Raw genomic sequence first — 20,668 nt, 5'->3', positions numbered from 1 at the left:
TGCCCATGCCCATTAGCTATGCCCATGAGGCATGCCCATTAGCCATGCCAGTTAGCTATGCTCATGCCCATTGTTCATGCCTATGAGCCATTCCCATTCGCCATGCCCATTAACCAAGCCCATTAGTCATGCCCATTAGCTATGCCCATGCCTATTAACCAAGCCCATTAGTCATGCCCATTAGCTATGCCCATGCCCATGAGCCATGCCCATTAGCTATGCTCATGCCCATTAACCAAGCCCATTAGTCATGCCCATTAGCTATGCCCATTAGCCCATTAACCAAGCTCATTACATATGCCCATTAGCCCATTAATGAAGCCCATTAGTAATGACCATTAGCCCATGTCCATGTATCACTTTCTTCTTCTGTCCTTTTTTACCTTTGTATTTTTGTGAAGTCTTTTTTGGATTATGTATGAATGAGAGAGAGAGAGAGAGAGAGTCTCTCTCTCTGTGATGTATGAATGAATGAATGAATGAATGTGTGGATGGGCGGAGGGATGGATGAAGGAGAAGAAGAAGAAGAAGAAGAATAAAAATGCAGAGAATCACTGTCACTTCTGCTGCAAGATTGCTTAGAGATCGCCATCGCCTCTCCAAACATATCTCTTCATCATCAACCACAAGATCGTCTTCATCATCATCATCATCATCATCTTCTTCTTCTTCTTCTTCTTCTTCTTCTTCTGCTGCTGCGAATGCTCCCCTTGTCCATGGCATCCACGCCTTTGAGTGCCAGGTTTTTATTGCAATCTTGCTTACTTTTCATCATTCTTCATCTTGCTTCTGCTTCTTGTTTTCGTCGTCCTTCCGTTTCTTTGTCTTCTTCAATTCCTTCTTCGATCTTGGTCTCTCTTCATATTTATTTTTCATTCGCCAGGGCTTGGAATCGTCTTCTTCTTCTTCTACTACTACTACGTTCTTCTATTCTATCCTTCTTCTCTTTCTCCTTCTTCTTCATTTAGTGTCTCACTGGTTGATCCCAAGCCCCTTTCCCTGAATTTCTCAGGATCGAGTTGGAATCACTGCGAAGATCACAGAATGTATTGCAAGCCGAGGAGCCAGCATTCTTGACTTTGGTGTCTTCGTCAACTTGGACTTTGGAAGGACACCTGTTTATTTTGCCAGAACGTAAATTTCCTTCTTTTGCCTCTTATATTTATTCATTCTACCTATCTATTTCTCTATATGTCATAAGCAATGTGGGATCAATCAAGCAACGTTTCTATATGTCATAAGCAGCGGAAGAATTCAGCTTTGTAGCAACGTTTTCTGCTATCTGCTAGAAAGATTAAATTCTGATTAAAACAGTATAGTAAAGAAAGAATTGCACTTGTTTCTTTGTGAATTGTTGTACTCCATCATGATTTGTGGTCAAATTGCTTCTAATTTTGAACTTTGAGGCCACAAGTTTGCGATGACATTCTAGAATCTGCATCTTATGTTGACCTAATATTCCACAGGTTTGTGAAATTTCTGGAGGAATCTACGTCTTATCTTGCCATAATTTGGAATTGAGGATTAGGAAACTCGAAGGAATCTGTCTTAATTTGACGCTGACTTAATATTTTCACAAGGGTCAAGTTTATGAAATTTCTCGAGGAATCTACATCTTATCTTGCTATAATTTGTAACCGCAACCACAGACTAGGACAATTAAAGGAATCTGTCTTATGTTACCAGAACTGAAAATTTCTTCTTTTATACTTCCATTCATTCATTGACATACGATTCATAAGTTGATTTATGACTGAACAAAGATTTGTCAATGTTGTACTGCACAACGATTTGACAAGGTTGTACCACATAACAATTTGTTGAGGTTGGATCACATAAGGATTTGTTATCAAAGTACGACCTATCACATGGCATATGTGAACTCATTGAATAATGTTTTTTGTTGATGTTTTGCGCATATTTGTTGTTAAAATTTTTTGTTTGTTGGACATTGAATCCATAGGGTTTACAAAACTTTCCTGCAATTTTTTGCATTAGCTTACTGAACTTGCACTGCTTTAAATTAGAGGCCTCAAGTCCATGAAGCTCTTCAATCGGCACAATAATTTGTCGTCAATCTTGTGGAACACAAATTGCAATCTACACATTTACTGCATCTGGAGTAATTTGCCCCAAGTTTGTGAGATTTATGCAATATGCGTATTACGTGATTCCTTTGTCTATTTGCATTAGCATAGGATTCAATCAGGTGATGTTTTGTGACATGCTCCATAAATATTGGTTTTCAAGGTCACCCTAATTTTGATTTGAAGACTTGAATTAAAGAGATTTTATTCTGGAATCTGAATCTTATGTTACCCAAATTTGACCTGACGTTTCTGATTTTTCTAGAATCTGCAGTTTAAACCTCAGATGCCTAAGAATTGCTGAAAGTTGCAATGGTATAAGGTTTTTGTAAGATTTTCTGGAATCATTGCAGAATGTGGCTATATATATTCCATAAATATTATGCTAATTTGAGACATCAGAATGCCTTAGGTTGGTGATGTTTTCTAGCTTCTGCACATTAGAATGCACTTTGTCAATAAAGAAAACATGGTAAAAATATGCCATAATATAAACATGAGGGCCTAATCCCTGCCAATTTTATGGAATGACTTGTTGATCTGGTGGACATTTTGAACTTGAAGCCTTGAGCTTATTAGAAACTTGAAATTCTGTGCATGATACAGGAATCATGCATATAAAAGATTGATTGTCAAGTTTGCCAATAATTTGAATTTGGGAACCTGAGATTAGGAAATTCTATAAAATTTGTGCATTATGTGCATATAGAGAGTGCTTATGAAAGACTGATTATGCAAGCTTGTTAATAAAATCTGATTTTAAGACCCTTCTGCCATCAATGCCAGTGAGTTTGCCTTTGATCCGTTGCTATGGCCCCGGAACATCATGGATGAGGATTTCTTGACACTGAAAACTACCTTCAATGCAAGCACCTCAATTGTTCGGGTTCTCAAAAGAGATCCACCATTGAAAGTAGCTGTGCTTGTGTCCCGAAAGGTAAATTATTTATTCCTAACGTTACCTAGTGTTCTTCATGTGTGTTCTTACTGCATTTCCTTGTGTCTTGAAATGTAGGACCATTGTCTTGTCGATTTATTGCATCTGTGGCAAGATGGGAAGATCCCGGTACAATTGATGTGCGTTGTGAGGTAGAGTTATTCCCTCTTAAACCACTTATACGATCTGGTATTGGGTGCAAACCATAACAGATACAAGTGTGCTGGCAGTAACCACATGAGAGATGAGAACACACATGTTATCCGATTTCTCTCACGCAACAATATACCTTATTATCATGTGCCTGCAACGAAAGAAGGTAGATGTGAGAAGGAGATATTGAGACTTGTCAATGGGACAGATTTCTTGGTCTTGGCTCATTATATGCAAGTAAGTTCTTCATATGCAAGTGTAAATTGTTCATACTTACCGATACTTTCGAACTGTCAAATTTTGGATTTTGATATAGCATTTATATATCAAGCTATAAATGAATGGGTTTGTAAAAAACGAGTGGACAGATATTATCGCCCGAATTTTTGAAAGGCTACGGGAAAGATATCATCAATATTCACCATGGGCTGTTGCCATCATTTAAGGGTGCAAACCCGTATAAGCAAGTATGGTTATCTGAAGGGATACGCTTGAGGTTCTGTTATACTTTTATTTCTCTCAAGTGAATGTGGGCCCTTACCTTGTTAAAGGCTTATGAAGCTGGAGTAAAGCTGATAGGTGCAACAAGTCACTTCGTGACAGAAGAACTGGATTGTGGGCCTATCATTGAGCAAATGGTATGACTTATTTTTAAACGTCTTTGCTCACTCAGTAACACCAGTGTCTTAATTTGAAGCACATACTAAAGCTGTATAGCGCATCTCCATGGATTTATAGGTGGAAAGAGTATCTCACAGAGACACCCTTGCTACTTTAGCAATGAAATCAGAGTACTTGGAGAAAGTTTGCCTGACTAAGGCCATCAAATATTATTGTGACTTGAGGATAATCCGTTATCGTGGTAATCGGACAATTGTCTTTGATTGACAGGATTGCCCCACTGGGCTTTCCTTCATCTACCACTGTACACAATGTATCAAATCAGTTATGTTAATATGATTTTGTTATTGTTAAATTATGGGAGCACTTTCAATATTTCATATACAATAACTTTGCCAGCTTGATCATTATTGAAGTGGGAGCATTTTTATTATTTAAGCTACTATATCTGCCAACTTTGATAATAACCATAGCATAGTGCAATACATTTTAGAGAAACATGTCACTATGGGTTTTGAAGCATCAAGGAGTGTATATATCAATTATGTTATTGTGTGCAATAGGGAATGTGCAGGTAGCTGCAATGTGAACAAAAATCAGAAATTAACATCACAAACGCCACCAAGTTAAGCAAATGTGCCATCAAGTAACAGATTATCATTTAATGCAAAACACTACATTTTCCTCATCTTATAGAATTAACAAGCAATTTAATGCATAAAGTTAAGGATCGCCAACAGATAGGGGACAACAGACATACCAGTTTGCAAGCCTGGCGATAAAAAATTAAAGTAAATATATGACAGTCTTCTGAACATGGAACTACAAAAATCATTATGACAATTCTATTTAAGACTCCATTTTATATTTTGGTATGATTGCAATACTGCATCCAACATAAAGTCACCAAGTAATATAAGTCAGGAGAGATGGAATTTACATTAAAGAACAGTAATCTTGTTTTTCTCTAGCCACACCTCTCTTCTTGTTCATTGCCACAAGAAGATAATACATTTGTGACTAGGATTGTAAAATTTTGCAACCATTGGTCGAACGAACATCCACCAGATGGCAATATATTATACAATTACATTAAGAGACATTACACATCCAGCATCCGGTTGGAGCTTACTACCCACATGTCACATGGCCAGAGGCACCCCTTGTTTAAAAAGTGATCTTCCCAACAGAATTGATTGTTTTGTATCATTTTCATACTCCTTGTCTCTGCTCCTTTTTTCATCTCTTTCAGATTTGTTGACAACCACTTTTGTGTGTCGTTTGAACATTTATCATGATTTACCTTTGGATGGATGCCTCTGGAAATTTACTTATGATCCTACTGATGTATTTGATGATTGTGGGGTCTGGTGATTCTCGTTGAAGCTTCATCAATGTTTGAAAAAGCTCAGGCGTTCGTAGGTACTGCCGACACGGACTGTGTATACACATGTTCCCTAAAGAGAACAAGGCAATCTTGAGAGGAGAATCACTGTTTGCATCACTACGGATTGTGTTGCTTAGTGAAGCATTCGAATAGTCTGTTATTACTTGAAGTAGTGCCTGTTTCCCCTCAAACACACAACTAGAATATTTTAGAACTGGCTTAATTTCTAAGAGTATCAAAATTCTTGGGCTTTTGGGGGCACTATTTGCAATGTTACAACAATCAATATTAGGTAAAGCAATTAATATTATGACAATGTTGTATAATTCCTAGTGCTTACGAAATCATTCAAACATGTCAATTCGTAAGGTTCCTTGAAATTATGAATCCTTGTCTTTTACTAGATTATTAAATATGTTAGAAGGTAAAATCAACTCTGCAAATGTCTTAATATGTCTATTCTACTCTCTGCATATAAAACAATGGCAAGGTGCACACACATCAAATGGGCAAAATGATTTACCTGAATGGCACCTTTCGAAATTATTTCTTCACACAGTTTGCTTGAATTCCTCACCAGATTACTTAGAGCACCAGCTGCATTGGCCTTGGTTTTCTCCTCCTCGTCACCGAGTAGCAGAGTTGTAAGGTGAGGAATGCATCGCTTAAGTTGATCATATAGATAATCACTGTGGTAAGCAGCATTACCGACCTTTGGTAACAACAAGTGGATCAAATTAATTATGGAACCACATCCACTAAATTGTAGTGGATTTTGACTCTAGGAACACTTTTTTGTCAAAGCCTTTCTTTTGTACTAATGTTACATTAGCTTAGTCAAAGAGTTTGCATATGAAATACCTCAATACCTCAAACCAAACATTAAAAACCTCCACAGTTATTTAGCGAGAAACTGGGCCTTGATCATTTAAACAGAAGTGAGAGTAGTAAACCTAAGATCATGAAAGACTACTAAAGTCATCTCGAGAGCAACTGGGCCTAGATCATTTAACAGAAGTGAGAATAGAGAACAAACAGAGGAAAATAAACCTCATTGAGAAGGGCAAATGATAATTCGAGGAGCACACCATGAATATCATACCAATACATTAATTTATTGCTGTGGACAATGGATACTCTAATTATAAGGCACTTTCAGTGTTATTTTGTTTGTCAACGTATTTTAACACATTCAAGGGAGGGATTCTTCCATTTGTTCCTCTTTGTTTGTTCACAAGATCAGAAATAAAAATGTGCAGTGAGTATCCTAATCAATATGCTAATTGTTTATAGTTTGAACAAATTTAATAGTATTGCTGTGGTCAATGGATACTCTAATTATAAGGCACTTTCAGTGTTATTTTGTTTGTCAACGTATTTTAACACATTCAAGGGATTCTTCCATTTGTTCCTCTTTGTTTGTTCACAAGATCAGAAATAAAAATGTGCAGTGAGTATCCCAATCAATATGCCAATTGTTTATAGTTTGAACAAATTTAATAGTATTGTCAAGTTAAATTATTCATTGTAATCAAACTTAAATGTACTTTACCGCAAAGCATGCAAATTTTCTTGTTCGCCTATCTGGATCTGCACATCTATCAATAAGCATGTTGACAATGTCATGTCTGACCTGCAGTAAACAACCATGTATGATACCAATGAATATTGACTAGCACTATTATATTTGCTAAGAGAAATTCTACAGCCAATGTAAAAAGAAATATGCAGGTGTTATGATTAGAAACACCTACCATCTCTTTGTAGAAATGAGGAGTATGTCTACACATATTCCCCAGTGCATTACATGCCTTTGACCGAACATTTGCATCTGGATGATTAACAAAGACTGCCATGAATGCTAATATGTTTGCCTCAGAAATGGGCCCATAGAAGTCCTGCAATTGAAGCAATCCCTCATTCTCTAACACAATACATATGCTTTAATAAAACACAGAAATAAGATGCCTAAGTGAGAGACTGTACGCACTTTTGATAGTCTAGCTAGGTCTGAGATAATGACCAGAACATCCAGAATAACTTCTTTCTGACTGGACTTGTCCAATAATTTGTGTAAAATAGTGGAAGAAAGAAGCCCTTCCTTCACTAATCCATCAGCAAAGCTTCTTGAATTCTGGATTAGTCTCACAATTAGTGAGACAGGCCTAGCTAAGTCCCTCGCATCCAAAATTTTCAACCATCTCATGATTGGAGCAACAATGTGTACCTGTAAAGATATCACAACAGGAATTAAAAAGCTTGAAATCCAATCAAACATACCAGACAGACCAGCTTTTTTGATAAACACTATTTTCCCATGCACTCTTCAAAGCACAAGATATCACCTCTTGCAGTAGTTGTGAATACTGTGGTATCTCCATTGCCAATGCTTTTCCAAGTTCCCCATTCTCAGACCCTTTCCTTGCTATAACAGGGTTGAGCCCATGAGCCAGACTACCAATCACAGATGACGATACTGATCCCTGTGCTGCTATATAAGGAAACTCTAAAATGCTAACCACCTCATTGATTATTTCTCTTGCCCCAAAAGACCCACCACCAAACCCTTCCCATATATTCAACAGTCTCAGATAAGGCTCATCAACCAAGCTTATCAGCACACTTAATGAATCTTTGTTGAAGGAAACATCTTTGAATGCTCCACCTGGCAAACACGAGAAAATACTTGATAAAGCCAGTATCACACCTCCAGGAGATAATCCTATGATGGAATTTTGTGATCCACAGTTTCCATGAGAATCAGGTCTGCCAGCAAGTAAAAGAACAAGGATTCGAGGGAATCCTAAAGAACATGCTTGCTCTGCAGCAGCAATTCCACCCCATCTTAGCCACAATTTCAATGCGCCTACATAGCCATCTCGAACCCCATGGTAGCTAGAAAATACACCATCCTTCAACAGTAAGCTACCTTTTGTCTCAATAAGATCAGATGCAGATGGCCATAGCTGACGCCGAATTACAGACATTTCAGGAAGAAGACTGAGAGGCTTTTCTACTATCAAAGTCATTGCAGAAGCATTAGTGGGGGCATATTCAAGTAGAAGAATGGAAGTAAGAGCAAGTGTTGCTGCTGCTGAAAGTTGGAACGCAGTCACTTCAGATGAAGGTACAGTCAACTGAGTCATTGCCAAAAGACGGTCATGTTGTTTACTCTGAGATGTTGTCAAAACACAAGAGGCTCCGTGTCGACCAAGTATTCTTAAACCCTGAGAAATTGTGGACAGGACAAGGCAAGATTGTGTTGCCAGGCTCTCAAACGAAGAAGCTTTTGCTGCGGTTTCTGCTTCACTTGCTGTTTGTGAGCTTGTATCTTTTGTGGCAGCAGATGCATTGGCACACAGCAGCACTAATCTGAATATTGCAGCAACTGCAGTGCCATCAACACCTCCATTGACAGGACTGGAATTTCGTTCAGGAATTGAAATACCTGAGAGTACATCGCACACTACTGGTGATGTCATACAGCATCTTAACAGAATCTGTAAATCACAAGAGTGATTATTGACAGTCATATTATATCAAAGAAAAAGGCGTTAACACCTAGCACAATGGGAGCTCCAAACCTGTGTAACTGAAGATATTCCAGATTCTGAGCCATGCATAAGTGTATAACAGATTGCAGCAATGATGTCTCGTGACTTGAGCAATGATGCTATGACTTGCTCAATGACATACTTCGTTGCATTGTCTGATCTAGATTCAGCTCCACTTTGCCTTTCATCTGCTAAAGGTTGTGCATTATCTCGCAATAATGATAAGGGGAAACTTTGTCTATGGCCTTTTGTAGTCAAAATATTGAGTCCCTTAAGAAGACCCCAAATAGCTTTGCAAGCTTCAGCAGCAACAGGTGCTGAAGAACAGGAACCTGAAGCAAGATTTGAACCTGTACTTGTAAGGCACAAGCATAACTGTTCAACTGTACCCAGACTTTTTGCCTGTCCCAAAATTTGAGACATAACAGTTCCTTCCTGTGTGTTGTTTCCATCAACATTGTTGACTGTGCTATCAGAAGAAATAATCCTATCTAGACCTATTGCAACCCGTGTCAGCAACATAGCTATACATGCAGTTGATTCATATAGCACCCGACCAGATGAATCATGGGCATATGAAACCGCCTGAGAAAAGAATTAAACACCAAATACGTTACTGCCACATTACAGAATAGAAAACAAAAATTCCATGAATGAAATCTTCAACCCTTCAAAAAGGTCAAAAACTTCTTTACAAAGCATATTGCACCATAATGGAATTTCCAACTTCATCTATTTATACCTCTACCACTCTAATCTGGAAAGCAATTTTATGCAACTCGTTTTCCTTTGGCAAACAAGGTTGTATTACCAGAAAAGAGGTACAAAGAAACTTAATTGCCACACCAACAATTCCTTGAATTCCACCCATACATGGCTTAAAATCAGATTGAGAACGCTTAAATAGAAATCCACGATAAATTTCAACCTTTGATGTACAATGCCAAGTGTTAAAACAAGACTAAAGTGATCTAGAAAGAACTCTGCATGAGCTGTATTTTACTAATGAGATGATGTATCTTTTCTCCTTTCAAAAGATTTGTCCACTGAATTTTTGCATTTCATGATATGCTTTTCATCACAATGGTTCCTAGCCAATTCCTATTATGCTTCATTATCAATAGCCCATAGTTAATTTATATTACGCTATAGACAGAACTTAACAGACCTTTGCGTAGCTTACAAGCTGTGCATGTCATCTTTGAAGCAGATGCAAATACATTCCTGCTTAAAGCAGTACTTAGGCACATACAGATTCCCAAGATGCACAGAAATGAGATGTAAAAACAGTTAATGACATATACTGGCAATGCATTGTAACCGAGCATTCTATGTCGTAAAGGACGACACATAGTAGATTGTGATGATGGTTTATTGTCGTTCACAGGGCGAGGAGAAAATATGACTCATGGAACTAGCAAATCGCTACAGTGCATTCTCCCCAGCCATGTAGATGAGGACTTTAAATGGTAAAGCGGCCATGAAGATAAGACAGTTTTTAAGTCAAGAAACTAAGTTATCAAAAGTGAGATTTGAATCAACACTCGTTTTCGAGAATCAGAACTTGACTTTTGTGACTTAGAAGACTTGGCCACCCTGACTTGGTGAAGAATCATGCATGAGAGACAGAGTTTGAATAAATGAAGAAAATAATGGCATACCTGTGGATACAGTCTTAATAATCCAACACTATGATGATAATAGCCACTCTCTATTTTGGCTGAGCCAATTTCCATCAATTTCCTTAATATTCCAAAACCCTGGATACACAGCATTTCTCAAATAGCATAGATGTACTGGAGATAAAATTCTATAGGATGGAAATATCATGTGTGCTTTTACTAGAGTAGAATAGATACCTTGATAAGTAGGCTGACATGCTGTGGTGCAGTTGCCCCTAAAGTTGCTCGAATCAGTCCTAACAAAGATGGTATTGCATCATCCACCGCTGTTTTCGGAACAATTGCATTGGCTGCCAAAAGATTGGATAAAATACGGAGAGATTGATTCACAGCTACATCAGCCTGCTCACTGGAAGACGTAATACATGGGTGATTATTGTGATGCTGATAACTGCCGCAGATCTATAGCAGCATGCAATACATGAATTAGAAGATTGTCATACTTTGAAAGTGCAGCAGTGCCTTTGACATTGAAATTCCGGAAAGGGTGTAAAATGTGTGCTAATGATCCACGATCTTGTCCTATGGCTTGAGCTCCTTTCGATGTGCGAGAGGTGGACTCAATTTTCTCCAGAACTGCAGCCTCTGTATCAATAGAAGTACATTGGAATAACCATTTGCATGTTTACTTTCCAAAAAATAGAAATCTCAATTAAATTTAGGACAAGAATGCAAAGGGAAACTACTCAGCAGCACAAATCAGGCATAGACTTCTAATAATCATTGCTTCACAACAAGGCATCATGGTAACAAGCACGTTTTTGCTACCATAATACAGCCATCTTTCTCGAAGGACGAAACAGAAGATTTCCAAAAGGCATGGGTTCACAATATAGTACAATGACAGCAAGCATGTGTGTTGACACTATAATACAGCCACGTTCCTCCAAGAACAAAAGAGAAATATATAAGATTCATGATAGTCATGGCTTCACAACAAACCAAGGCATGGTAACAAGCACATGTGCAAACATTTTTTGGCATTATTATAATATCACGGCACCTTGGAAACAAGCATATGTTTTATGACATTATAATATAGCCATGTTTTTCCAAGGACGAGAAAATATATAGGATTTCCAATAGCCATGGCCTCACACCAAATTACAGCATAGTAATCAGCACATGTCCACATTTTTTTGGCAAGACTATATATTATTACGTGAATTACCAATGTGTACATAGCCAGCTGTATCCTGCAAGCTAAATAAGACTTCAGAAAGATGGAATAGGTTTAGAATGAGCCATGAATAGTACATTCCATCATTCCTAAGAATCATAATAGGGAATTCCTAAGCCGATCTTGTATTTAGAAAGGCCTTTCAAAGTATGACGGATCATGGCAAGCTTAAAAGTTCTAGATTCAGAAGCAAATACAAAGGATTTAATATTTTCAGGTTTACAAATCAGATCAAGGTTATTACTCCTGGACTCTAATATACATAACGATAGTAAAAAGAACTCATTGTTGCCAGATAAAACTGGTGGCTCAATATCAGACAAATCCACATTACTTGGTCGAATTCAGTTGTAACTATACCTGTTGGTAATGGAGAGGGCTGAGAATCTGAATTGACAGTGGTTGGAGTGGATACAGGAGATGATAGAATAATATTGACCTCTCCCCTCCATGCTGCATCACATCCTCTAGCCGCTGCTGTTGTGGCTCTTGCTTCCTAAGAAAGCCAGTTAGAATGAAACAGATATCACTGCTGAAAGTTCACTCAATTTACGAATTAGAATAAATCAATCAGATTGTGTTCTACAACACGTGTTTCAAGCTCACTTGCATACATACAAATGGATTGCTGCACATGCAGTTGCACACAGTTTTGAAATACCACCTTATATACAGTAGTTTTACATGTAATTACAGCAAGGGCATGTTCAAACTACTATTTTTGCACACATATGTTTGGCCTAAAAATGATGTTTACCCTAGCCTCAATTTCCTCCATGTTTTCTTTCACAAATGGATGCTCCAGGAGAAGTGGCCACGTTAATCTGTTCTGGGACACCTAGAGTAAAGGACATAAAGAGTGAATGAACCACACAATTACTATTATGCAGAAACATATAGACTCAAAATAAAGTGCACCTTATTAAGAAGACCTTTGAGGAAACTCTTGAAGCTTGAGCTCATATTGTCGGGATACTTTACAGGATCCTGGTCAACCAAATACCAATTATCACCATGCATTTAATGTGTAGAGTTGCTTGCTATAAACTTCAAAAATTATCTACCGCACAAGACAGTCAACAATAAAGAATTCAACCTCAGTCCCAGATACAGGCTCATGGAAATTTGTATCCCTGAAAAAAGAAGCCTTTCAAGCTAGCAGACATTTTCAACAGATCAACAGACACAGTGTAATGTGTTTCTTGTATGTGCACGTGTTTCACATCTTTAAAGAGAATAGAGCATGTATGTAACTGAATATGTAAGTTCATATATACATACACTATAGTCTACAGAATGTGGTGTACTGTTTTCACTAAATAAACGTTCATTCAGAATTTCAGCACACATTGTGTTATACAGACATTCCAATTGTTCAACGATTTCCGTGCCCCACGTAGTTTGCCTATTTAAATTCAGTCATGAATACTTTCAAAATTTTAGCCATCCCAGGTACAAAGATATCCGATAATATGATCGTTTGTGTTACTTTTGTGTGTGACTACATTTATATGTATGCCTAAAGAACATAGGGAGATCCTTCATAACGAAAATCCTTTTCGATGTATGCATATATGGCCATCAAGATAAATCTTCAATTGCATGTCTGATGGCCCCTTGGTCTTTATGAAATGAGAAGTGAAAAGTTATATCGATTTATGATACAATATCTGATATCTAAAGAAGCAGATTTGCTTTGATGTAAGATGTTAGATTTTGCTTGATGTCTATGAAGTTGTCCTGAAGCAACATTAGCATTTACTTCTAATTATAAATTGCCATTCATAAACCATTCGAATTAAATATCTAGGATGGAAACTTGCTATGAAAATCAGAACTCGTGGTTAGGAAGGCTAGACACCTTAACAATGTGCCTGATCAATGTGTATACAGAGTTGGTGTAGAAAGGTGGCTGACCAACATAGAGTTCATACCTGCAATAAAGAATGGAACCAGTCATGCTCTTCTAATAAACAGAATTTCCAAAGGCCAACATTTTGTTGGCCTTATCAATGAACATAGCAAGGAAAACAGGAACGTCAAATATCAAATATTACTAACAATATGACCCCAAGTGACCAGAGATCTGCTGTATGATTGTAAGGCTGCTCCCTCACCAGTTCAGGAGCCATGTAAAGGGGAGTTCCTATCATAAAAGTATGTTATTATCAGAAAACGATCTTGATGTAAAGGCACATTTGGCATCAATAACATAGGTCAGAAAAGCACATCTGCATGCCTTTAATGGAGCGGAGAACCATGGTATTGCATGACATTGCCCTAGCGAACCCAAAGTCACATAGCTATCATGATACAATACAGGAGGTTAAGCTGAGGATAAAAGTTTGTACTAAAATTGAACAGTAGTATCTCTTCACCATACCTTCACAATGCCACCAGCTCCAATAAGTATATTTTGTGGCTTCATATCACGATGGATGATCCGATGGGAATGAAGGTAATGCAAGGCCCTAACCTGTGGAAAAGGGAATAGATAATATCAAAAATAAACTCAATATTTTCAATGATGAGATCAACTAATTAATAAGACTATGTTCAGATTCTATACATTTATCTGAGAAGCAGCTAGTTAGTTCCAAATAGATAATACGAAGTATTTATACAAGCACACACATGCCATGAAAATATTCAAAATGCATAGATAGCTAAATGTTCAAAGGTCTGATAATAAATGCTAACATCAAACTCACAGTGAATTCTCATGCTATAAAATGTTTGAATAACAGTGCGTTCTATATGAGTGTAAACCAGATAAAGTTCAAAGTTTCAAGATTATAGCTTACAAGCTGCTTGGCTATTGCCTGAACTTGGGCTTCTGGCAGTTGTTTATCATCTTCCAAAATCTCAAACAACTCACCCTGCATTCCATAAAACAAACCAAGAGAGGCAGTAGCTTTATTAAGATGCATCATTGTTTGAACTTTGCGGGATAAACCCAAAGTCTGACGATGATGTCCAGACCAACTGAACGTTATAATGACAATGCATATCATATTGTTTTCTTTTTACATAAACGGTTCTGATAAGTGCCCACTTTAGTTAAAAACAAAACCTTTTGAGTCTCATCATAGCATGTTATGCAATCAAATTTGATGCTGGAGTTTGCAACATGTTAGAGAGGGGCATGAAAATTGTAATGTCCCCCATCAAAAGATCTGATTCTAGGTAGTCTTTCTATTACAAGTACATTATAGGAAGTACCTTAAGTTCAATCCAAATCATTAAATTTCTAGATATTATCATGGAAGTTATGGATCCTTCTTTAGTGGAGGTAATTCTCTCCTGCAGCGACGAGCAAGACATTTAGACTGAGATCATGAAGGTGATGAGGTGACAATGACCATATGCAGTGGCAGTCAGTAAGGATCAGAGATTCAGATAGAATTTTTCAGGCTAATCTTACCACCCTACAGAAGAATCTTATTGTATGTTTCTGATTCATTACAATTCTAATAGGGAAATCACAGGTGTAGAGTAGGTGCAGAGGTCATCAATCCAAGGTCAAAAAGTATTCTCAAGAGTCTGAGGCCCATATAGCACAATGTCGTCATGATGACCAGGAGTATGTGAAGGAAATGGAAACGCTTCCCTGTAATAATAACCATATTTGCTTCAGATCTAGCACCAAGAATATGAATAAGAGGCCTCAGACATGCAGTAGATAAATGTTTCAAAATAGACGAGTAAATGACATGACTCTAGACTTTTCTAAGTCAAGTTTGAAGAACCAATGAACACATGAACAGATTCATGTGCCACCATAGTCCAAATTTATGTTACCCATTCTTTATTGGCTCTATATTGCAACCATAATTCTCTTTAACAAGATTTCGATAGATTTTAGAACATGACATCCTAATTTCTTTTATGTAGATTGTTTCATTTTATAACATCCTAATTTCTTTTATGTAGATTGTTTCATTTTATAACATCCTAATTTCTTTTATGTAGGTTGTTTCATTTTATAACATCCTAATTTCTTCTCTGTAAATCAGCATGCAAATAATGGAAATCGTACAAAAAGTCAATTTCTTGATGCATCATTTCATAGAAGGAGAAATCTTAATGTGCCCATAAAGCAAGCATTTAGCACCATTCTGTGCTATTATCAATCAAAAGAAAGGTAGCCTTACTTAATTTTCTTCTGTCTTCCATACATCAAGATCTCACCTGTGCAAATTCAGTAACCACACAAAATTCTTGAGGGCTTTCAAACGCATCCAACATTGCAATAATATTTTCATGCTTCAGATTTCGGAGGATCTGAATTTTTTTATGTGGAGAAAAAAAATGTGTAAGAGTCAATGATATTATTAGAGTAAACAAAAAAGTGATAATCAGTTATGAGAATTTTGTCCTCAGGATTTAGCGTCTGAAGCCATTTTGGTAAATTAGCTTCAAGAAATCACCTCAATCTCTTGTCGTAAATTATCAATGTCCTTATCGCTTTTGCCATGTTTAAGGATGAACTTCATAGCCACCGTCTGTATTGCATGGACATTGAAATCAAAAAAAGCATTGCATGAAGGACCTTGGACAGAGAAGTTGTAAATTTTGGGACTGTTAAGAAGCATGCACAATCAGCAAATGCAAATATATGCAAATGTAGTTAAACAGATTTATCCACACTGTTGATTCTGTGCACCAAGAAAATGCACTAATTGAAAACACTGCTTGGAAATGGATGAAAACATATATTGATATTAGAAAGCAAAGAGAACTCGCATGGACACCGAGTTGAAGATTCCACTTTTCAATCTTTGCAGTGTATTTGCTACAGTTTCGTGCTGTTAAGAAAAGCATATACATACCGAGATCAAAGGCAATTTGTAGCAAACATCGTTTTATGTTTTAATTCATGTATAATCACACAGGAATAGAGTTAAACATGTCCTCTTCTGTCTTGTCAAGTATATTTTCTAAGTAATGAAAATATAAATTGACGCTACAATGCTAATTAATACAGTGCTGAGATGAAGATAAAGGAAATTGATAAAGAGAAAGAAAATATGTGCTAGAATGCTAAGAAACGGAGTTAAAGGTGTCGCTTTTCTAACATGGCTACTGCATTTCCCTAGAGATGAAAAGAATATATCAAAATCAAACATGAATGCTAAGAATTAGGACATAGAGTTGGAATTAAAGATAATATGGTAACGAAAATGTAAATTTGTACAGGAATGGTAAGGAAATATCACAAAGACATGTAGTTTAAAGATAATGCATAAAGAAAGATAAAAAATCAACATTAGAAAATACAAAATAGAATCATCAAAGAAAGTGTAACTTTGTGCCCGAGTAGCAACCAATATCGCATAGAAATGTGAGTTCAGGGTAATGCATGAATGAAAATGTGAATGTGTGTAATAATGATAAGGATATAACACACAGCAATGGAGTTTGAAACAATACATGGATGAGAGGCAAAGTCATTCGAATCTAATCCAAAAATGGAAGATGTAAACCCATGATAGAATGATAATGAAATAACGTACAGAACAGGATTTAACTCAGTCTCAAGTAAATCATGGATGAAAATGAAATTTGATGCTACTATGGTGTGGAAATATCTCGTCAAAATGTGAGTTAAACGTTAATGCAGGACCGGAAATGTGGAGCTAGAATGATAAGAAGAATCACACACAACAAAAGGTAGCAGGTTTCGTTGTCTAGGATGCAGAGTATATTTTCTCATACATTGACAAAGAGATGTAAATCTGCACAGCTAAAAAATCACACAGAAATGGAGTTCAAGGTGTCATTCCATAGCATCTCTGGTACATTTGCCAAAACATTAAAAAAACTAGGAGAAATGAATCCTCCGTCAGCTATAATGGTGAGGGAAAATGTCGCAAAGAAAGGGGGGGGGGGGGGGGGGGGGGGGGGGATATAATGGCGGTGTTGCCTAACCTGTCCAGTGTATTTGCGCCTCCCTTTGTATACTTTCCCGAAGGATCCTTCTCCGACAAGCTCCACAACATGATAGTTTTCGACTCCCATTGGTGGATATATGGATAGATATACAGATGACTTGAGGGAAGAACAAAGAATGGAGCAAGATTACCCCAAATCATTCATGACTGACACGATTGGGGGGAGGAGTAGGGATTTCGACACCGTATTTTTGGAGAATTTAGACGGGATTACTGTAGGAAACGTGAGAGGAAGATGAATCACAGAGATGCCTAACGGAGGGAAGACATCACAGACCTTCTTCTGTCTGATCTTCGTTTCCCTCCTCCTTTGATCTTCGTTTGTTCTCCTTCCCTCTGATCTGGGTTCTCCTCCTGCGGCCTCCCGCTCTTCTCCCTATTCTCCTCCCTTAGCAACTCCTTTACCGTCTACGTCTGAGCTATGGCTTGACCTTCTCCTTCCGATTCTTCTTCTTCTTCTTCTTCTTCTTCTTCTGCTGCTGCTGCTGCTGCTGCTGCTTCCTTCTCCTTCTTCCTCTCTTTCTGCTTCTGCTTTCTTCTGAGGATGGTTCAAAAACGAAGGGCGAAGCGGGAACGAGAGAGAGAGAGAGAGAGAGAGAGAATTTTCTTAACCGGTTTGAGCTCGGCTTGGTTCGACTCAAACCGGTTAAGCCTCACGAGGTTTTTTATGATGCAATATTTTGTTCACCCCCATACACATACACACACATATCACTTAATCTTCCGCTTATCAACTAATCACATAATTAGGTACTAATTACCCCTTGCTTAATTCATTACCTAATTCTTAACATGTGGTTATTATGGATGAAGGAACATCGTTTGGAGAAGGTGCTAAAGAGACCCTACTTCAAGGTTTTGGGCCTAAGAATAAGGGAAATCAAAGTTTAATGCTTATATATTGGGGGGGAAGGGGGAAAGCTCCTTGCCAACGGAGATAAGGGATTACCCCTTCAAGTGCAATTTGATTCTTTGGGATGGGTTGTAAATCCATCGAACCCTAGAGGTTTTTGTCAAATGGGAGGACCTAAACAAAAGGTTTTTGTAGATAACCCTAAGGATGTGGTGCATGTAAACCCATATGGAACATTAGAACATGTTTTGACTTGTTTCATGGCATCGGTGTCAAAACCGAGGGAAAATAGCCATATCTTTGTAGCCAAAGAGAAAGAGTCACGATGAAAGGGAGCATATGAGGTAGTAGTAGATAGAGGGAGCAAGCGAGAGTGACGATGGAAGGAAATAGGTGAGACAATAGTAGAGAGAGTGTGTGACGATGAAAGGAAAAATGTATTAAGATAAGGAGATACAAATTTGCAACTCGTGGCAAGCTGGCTTCACCACCATAACGGGCACAACATAGAGCATGGCGGGTTGTTGTAGCACCGCCAAATTAGCTATGGTGGGCAACTATAACGCCACCATATCAGACATGGTGACTGACATAGTGGTTGGTTGGCATGGGATCGCCACCATGGGGTATTGGCATCATACAAATAGACTAAGCCTTTGTTTATGTCACCATGGAAACATATTCATGGGGATTGCCACCATGGGACCATGGGGGATTGTCATCGTATAGAGACAAAACTAGCATGCACATTATGGTAATGTCCTCCTTGTAGGGTATTGTCATCACATTACCACACACAATTATAGGACCCTAACTTTGGTTTTAGGATTTGATAGGGACATAAGGGTGTTTATCGCTAGCGTGGTTTTAACTAAAAGAACATGACATACTGCGGAATTCAAAGAGAGAACAAACACGAAGCAATCAATCTGCTTACTTTGGGCTAAGGCTAGATTACATGACCTGGATTTATAACGTCCCGCCCGCTCCTCTCGAGTCCTGCATGATGGGAATGAACCATGAGGACGACCGCCACAAATGGGTGTACTCAACGGGGGTAGAACCAAGCCCAAATGGGATTGAAGTCTCCTTCTTAAAAAGAGATATTCATACTTTGAAGCACAAATTCTAGATGCGTTAAAAAGGCATACACATAAGAGCTCAACCTTCAAGGTGTTCCGTTTAATGTGACACTCAAGTCATAACCCCCTCTTAATATGTCATCATAGCTTTCACGAATTGAACTATATGCAGAGCATGTAAAAAGCCAACGATACTCATCCTCGAACAAGTGAAAAAGAGCTAGTAACCGACACATTGCAATGTGGAGGGCGTGCTTGAATGGAAACACATTAGGGGAACAGAAGAGAAGTAATGTGTATGGTGTTGAGCGGCAAGCTCAACCGGATCCGGATCGGCATCCGGAAGGATGAGCCAGTGAGCTAGGGATCCGGTTAGCCGGATCAAGTAGTAACCGGAAGCCAAGTAGCAGCTAGACTACTAGGGAGTTAATATATCGTAGTTAGTGTTAGACGCTCGTGTGAGCATTGAAGTACACCACACTTATGTCAGTCCGTATGGACTTGTATAAAAGTGTTCACTGAACACATGCGATGTACAGATCGAGTATCATTTTTTGAATTGAGTTTACGTGCTCTCTCTCTCTCTCTCTCTCTCTCTCTCCCGCGGACTGTGTATATTCTAAGCTCTCCATTAAACCTGCATTTCTGTGTTCGGTTTCCTATTGCTTCTGCACGCTATTCTTTTACATGGTATCATAGCACGAGGGTTGAGAACCTCTGCAGCTGACATAGCTTGAAAGGAAAACCAACCAAGAAGAACAGGTAAAACCGATGGATAGAGGCATGGCTAGCTCGCTTCTGACGAAGAAGCTCGACAGATCCAACTACGCATCTTGGTCATACAAGATGCACCAGTACCTGCTTGGGCATGGTTATTGGAGCTATGTCGACGGAGCTAACGACACATCACCTGGATTTCCCAGTAAGCATAGTGATGTACTGCTTTGCGTCCAGTGTCGAAGACCAGCTGCTGAGTCATGTTCGCCAAAAGAAGCTTGGGGAAACCTGAAGAAGGTTTTCGCGGCAAGCACTACAGCCCGGAAGCTGCAACTCCGACAGGAGTTGAGCAATGTTTGACGGAAGGACATGTCGGTAGCCGATTACACGGCCCGAATCAAAGAGATCGGTGACTCACTTGCCTCTATCAACGTCATTGTAGAGGAAGATGAGATGGTGCA

At 38.3% G+C, this 20,668-nt stretch overlaps 2 protein-coding genes across 2 annotated transcripts; one reads left to right on the top strand and one right to left on the bottom strand.

The window, feature by feature from the left end:
• Positions 1-449: 449 nt before the first annotated feature.
• Positions 450-4,153, top strand: LOC147864364 (formyltetrahydrofolate deformylase 1, mitochondrial-like). The gene is made up of 8 exons (XM_087320168.1): positions 450-742; positions 1,013-1,134; positions 2,874-3,024; positions 3,103-3,176; positions 3,255-3,414; positions 3,546-3,644; positions 3,729-3,815; positions 3,916-4,153. The coding sequence occupies exons 1-8, from the start codon at positions 542-544 to the stop codon at positions 4,063-4,065; spliced, it is 1,044 nt and encodes a 347-aa protein (XP_087176294.1). The 5' UTR covers positions 450-541; the 3' UTR covers positions 4,066-4,153.
• Positions 4,154-4,711: 558 nt separating this feature from the next.
• Positions 4,712-17,855, bottom strand: FU (kinase family with ARM repeat domain-containing protein). Its single transcript, XM_087320137.1, has 21 exons — positions 17,533-17,855; positions 16,032-16,106; positions 15,793-15,885; positions 14,406-14,480; positions 13,985-14,077; positions 13,841-13,904; positions 13,663-13,747; positions 13,463-13,535; positions 12,520-12,588; positions 12,359-12,439; positions 11,962-12,097; positions 10,865-11,006; positions 10,599-10,770; positions 10,401-10,499; positions 8,770-9,324; positions 7,531-8,685; positions 7,176-7,412; positions 6,940-7,083; positions 6,738-6,818; positions 5,709-5,897; positions 4,712-5,361 (listed from the first exon to the last, which is right to left on the bottom strand). Exons 1-21 carry the CDS (start codon positions 17,620-17,622, stop codon positions 5,098-5,100), a joined length of 3,972 nt encoding a protein of 1,323 aa, XP_087176263.1. The 5' UTR covers positions 17,623-17,855; the 3' UTR covers positions 4,712-5,097.
• Between the last annotated feature and the right edge of the window lie 2,813 nt (positions 17,856-20,668).

Source organism: Azolla caroliniana, unplaced genomic scaffold, assembly GCF_043228905.1.
Source record: "Azolla caroliniana isolate FFs.n. ecotype wild unplaced genomic scaffold, voAzoCaro1.0.p SCAF_5, whole genome shotgun sequence".
Classification (NCBI taxonomy): domain Eukaryota; kingdom Viridiplantae; phylum Streptophyta; class Polypodiopsida; order Salviniales; family Salviniaceae; genus Azolla; species Azolla caroliniana.
The sequence above is the reverse complement of the archived record's forward strand: the minus strand, read 5'-3'. Positions and strand labels throughout refer to the sequence as shown.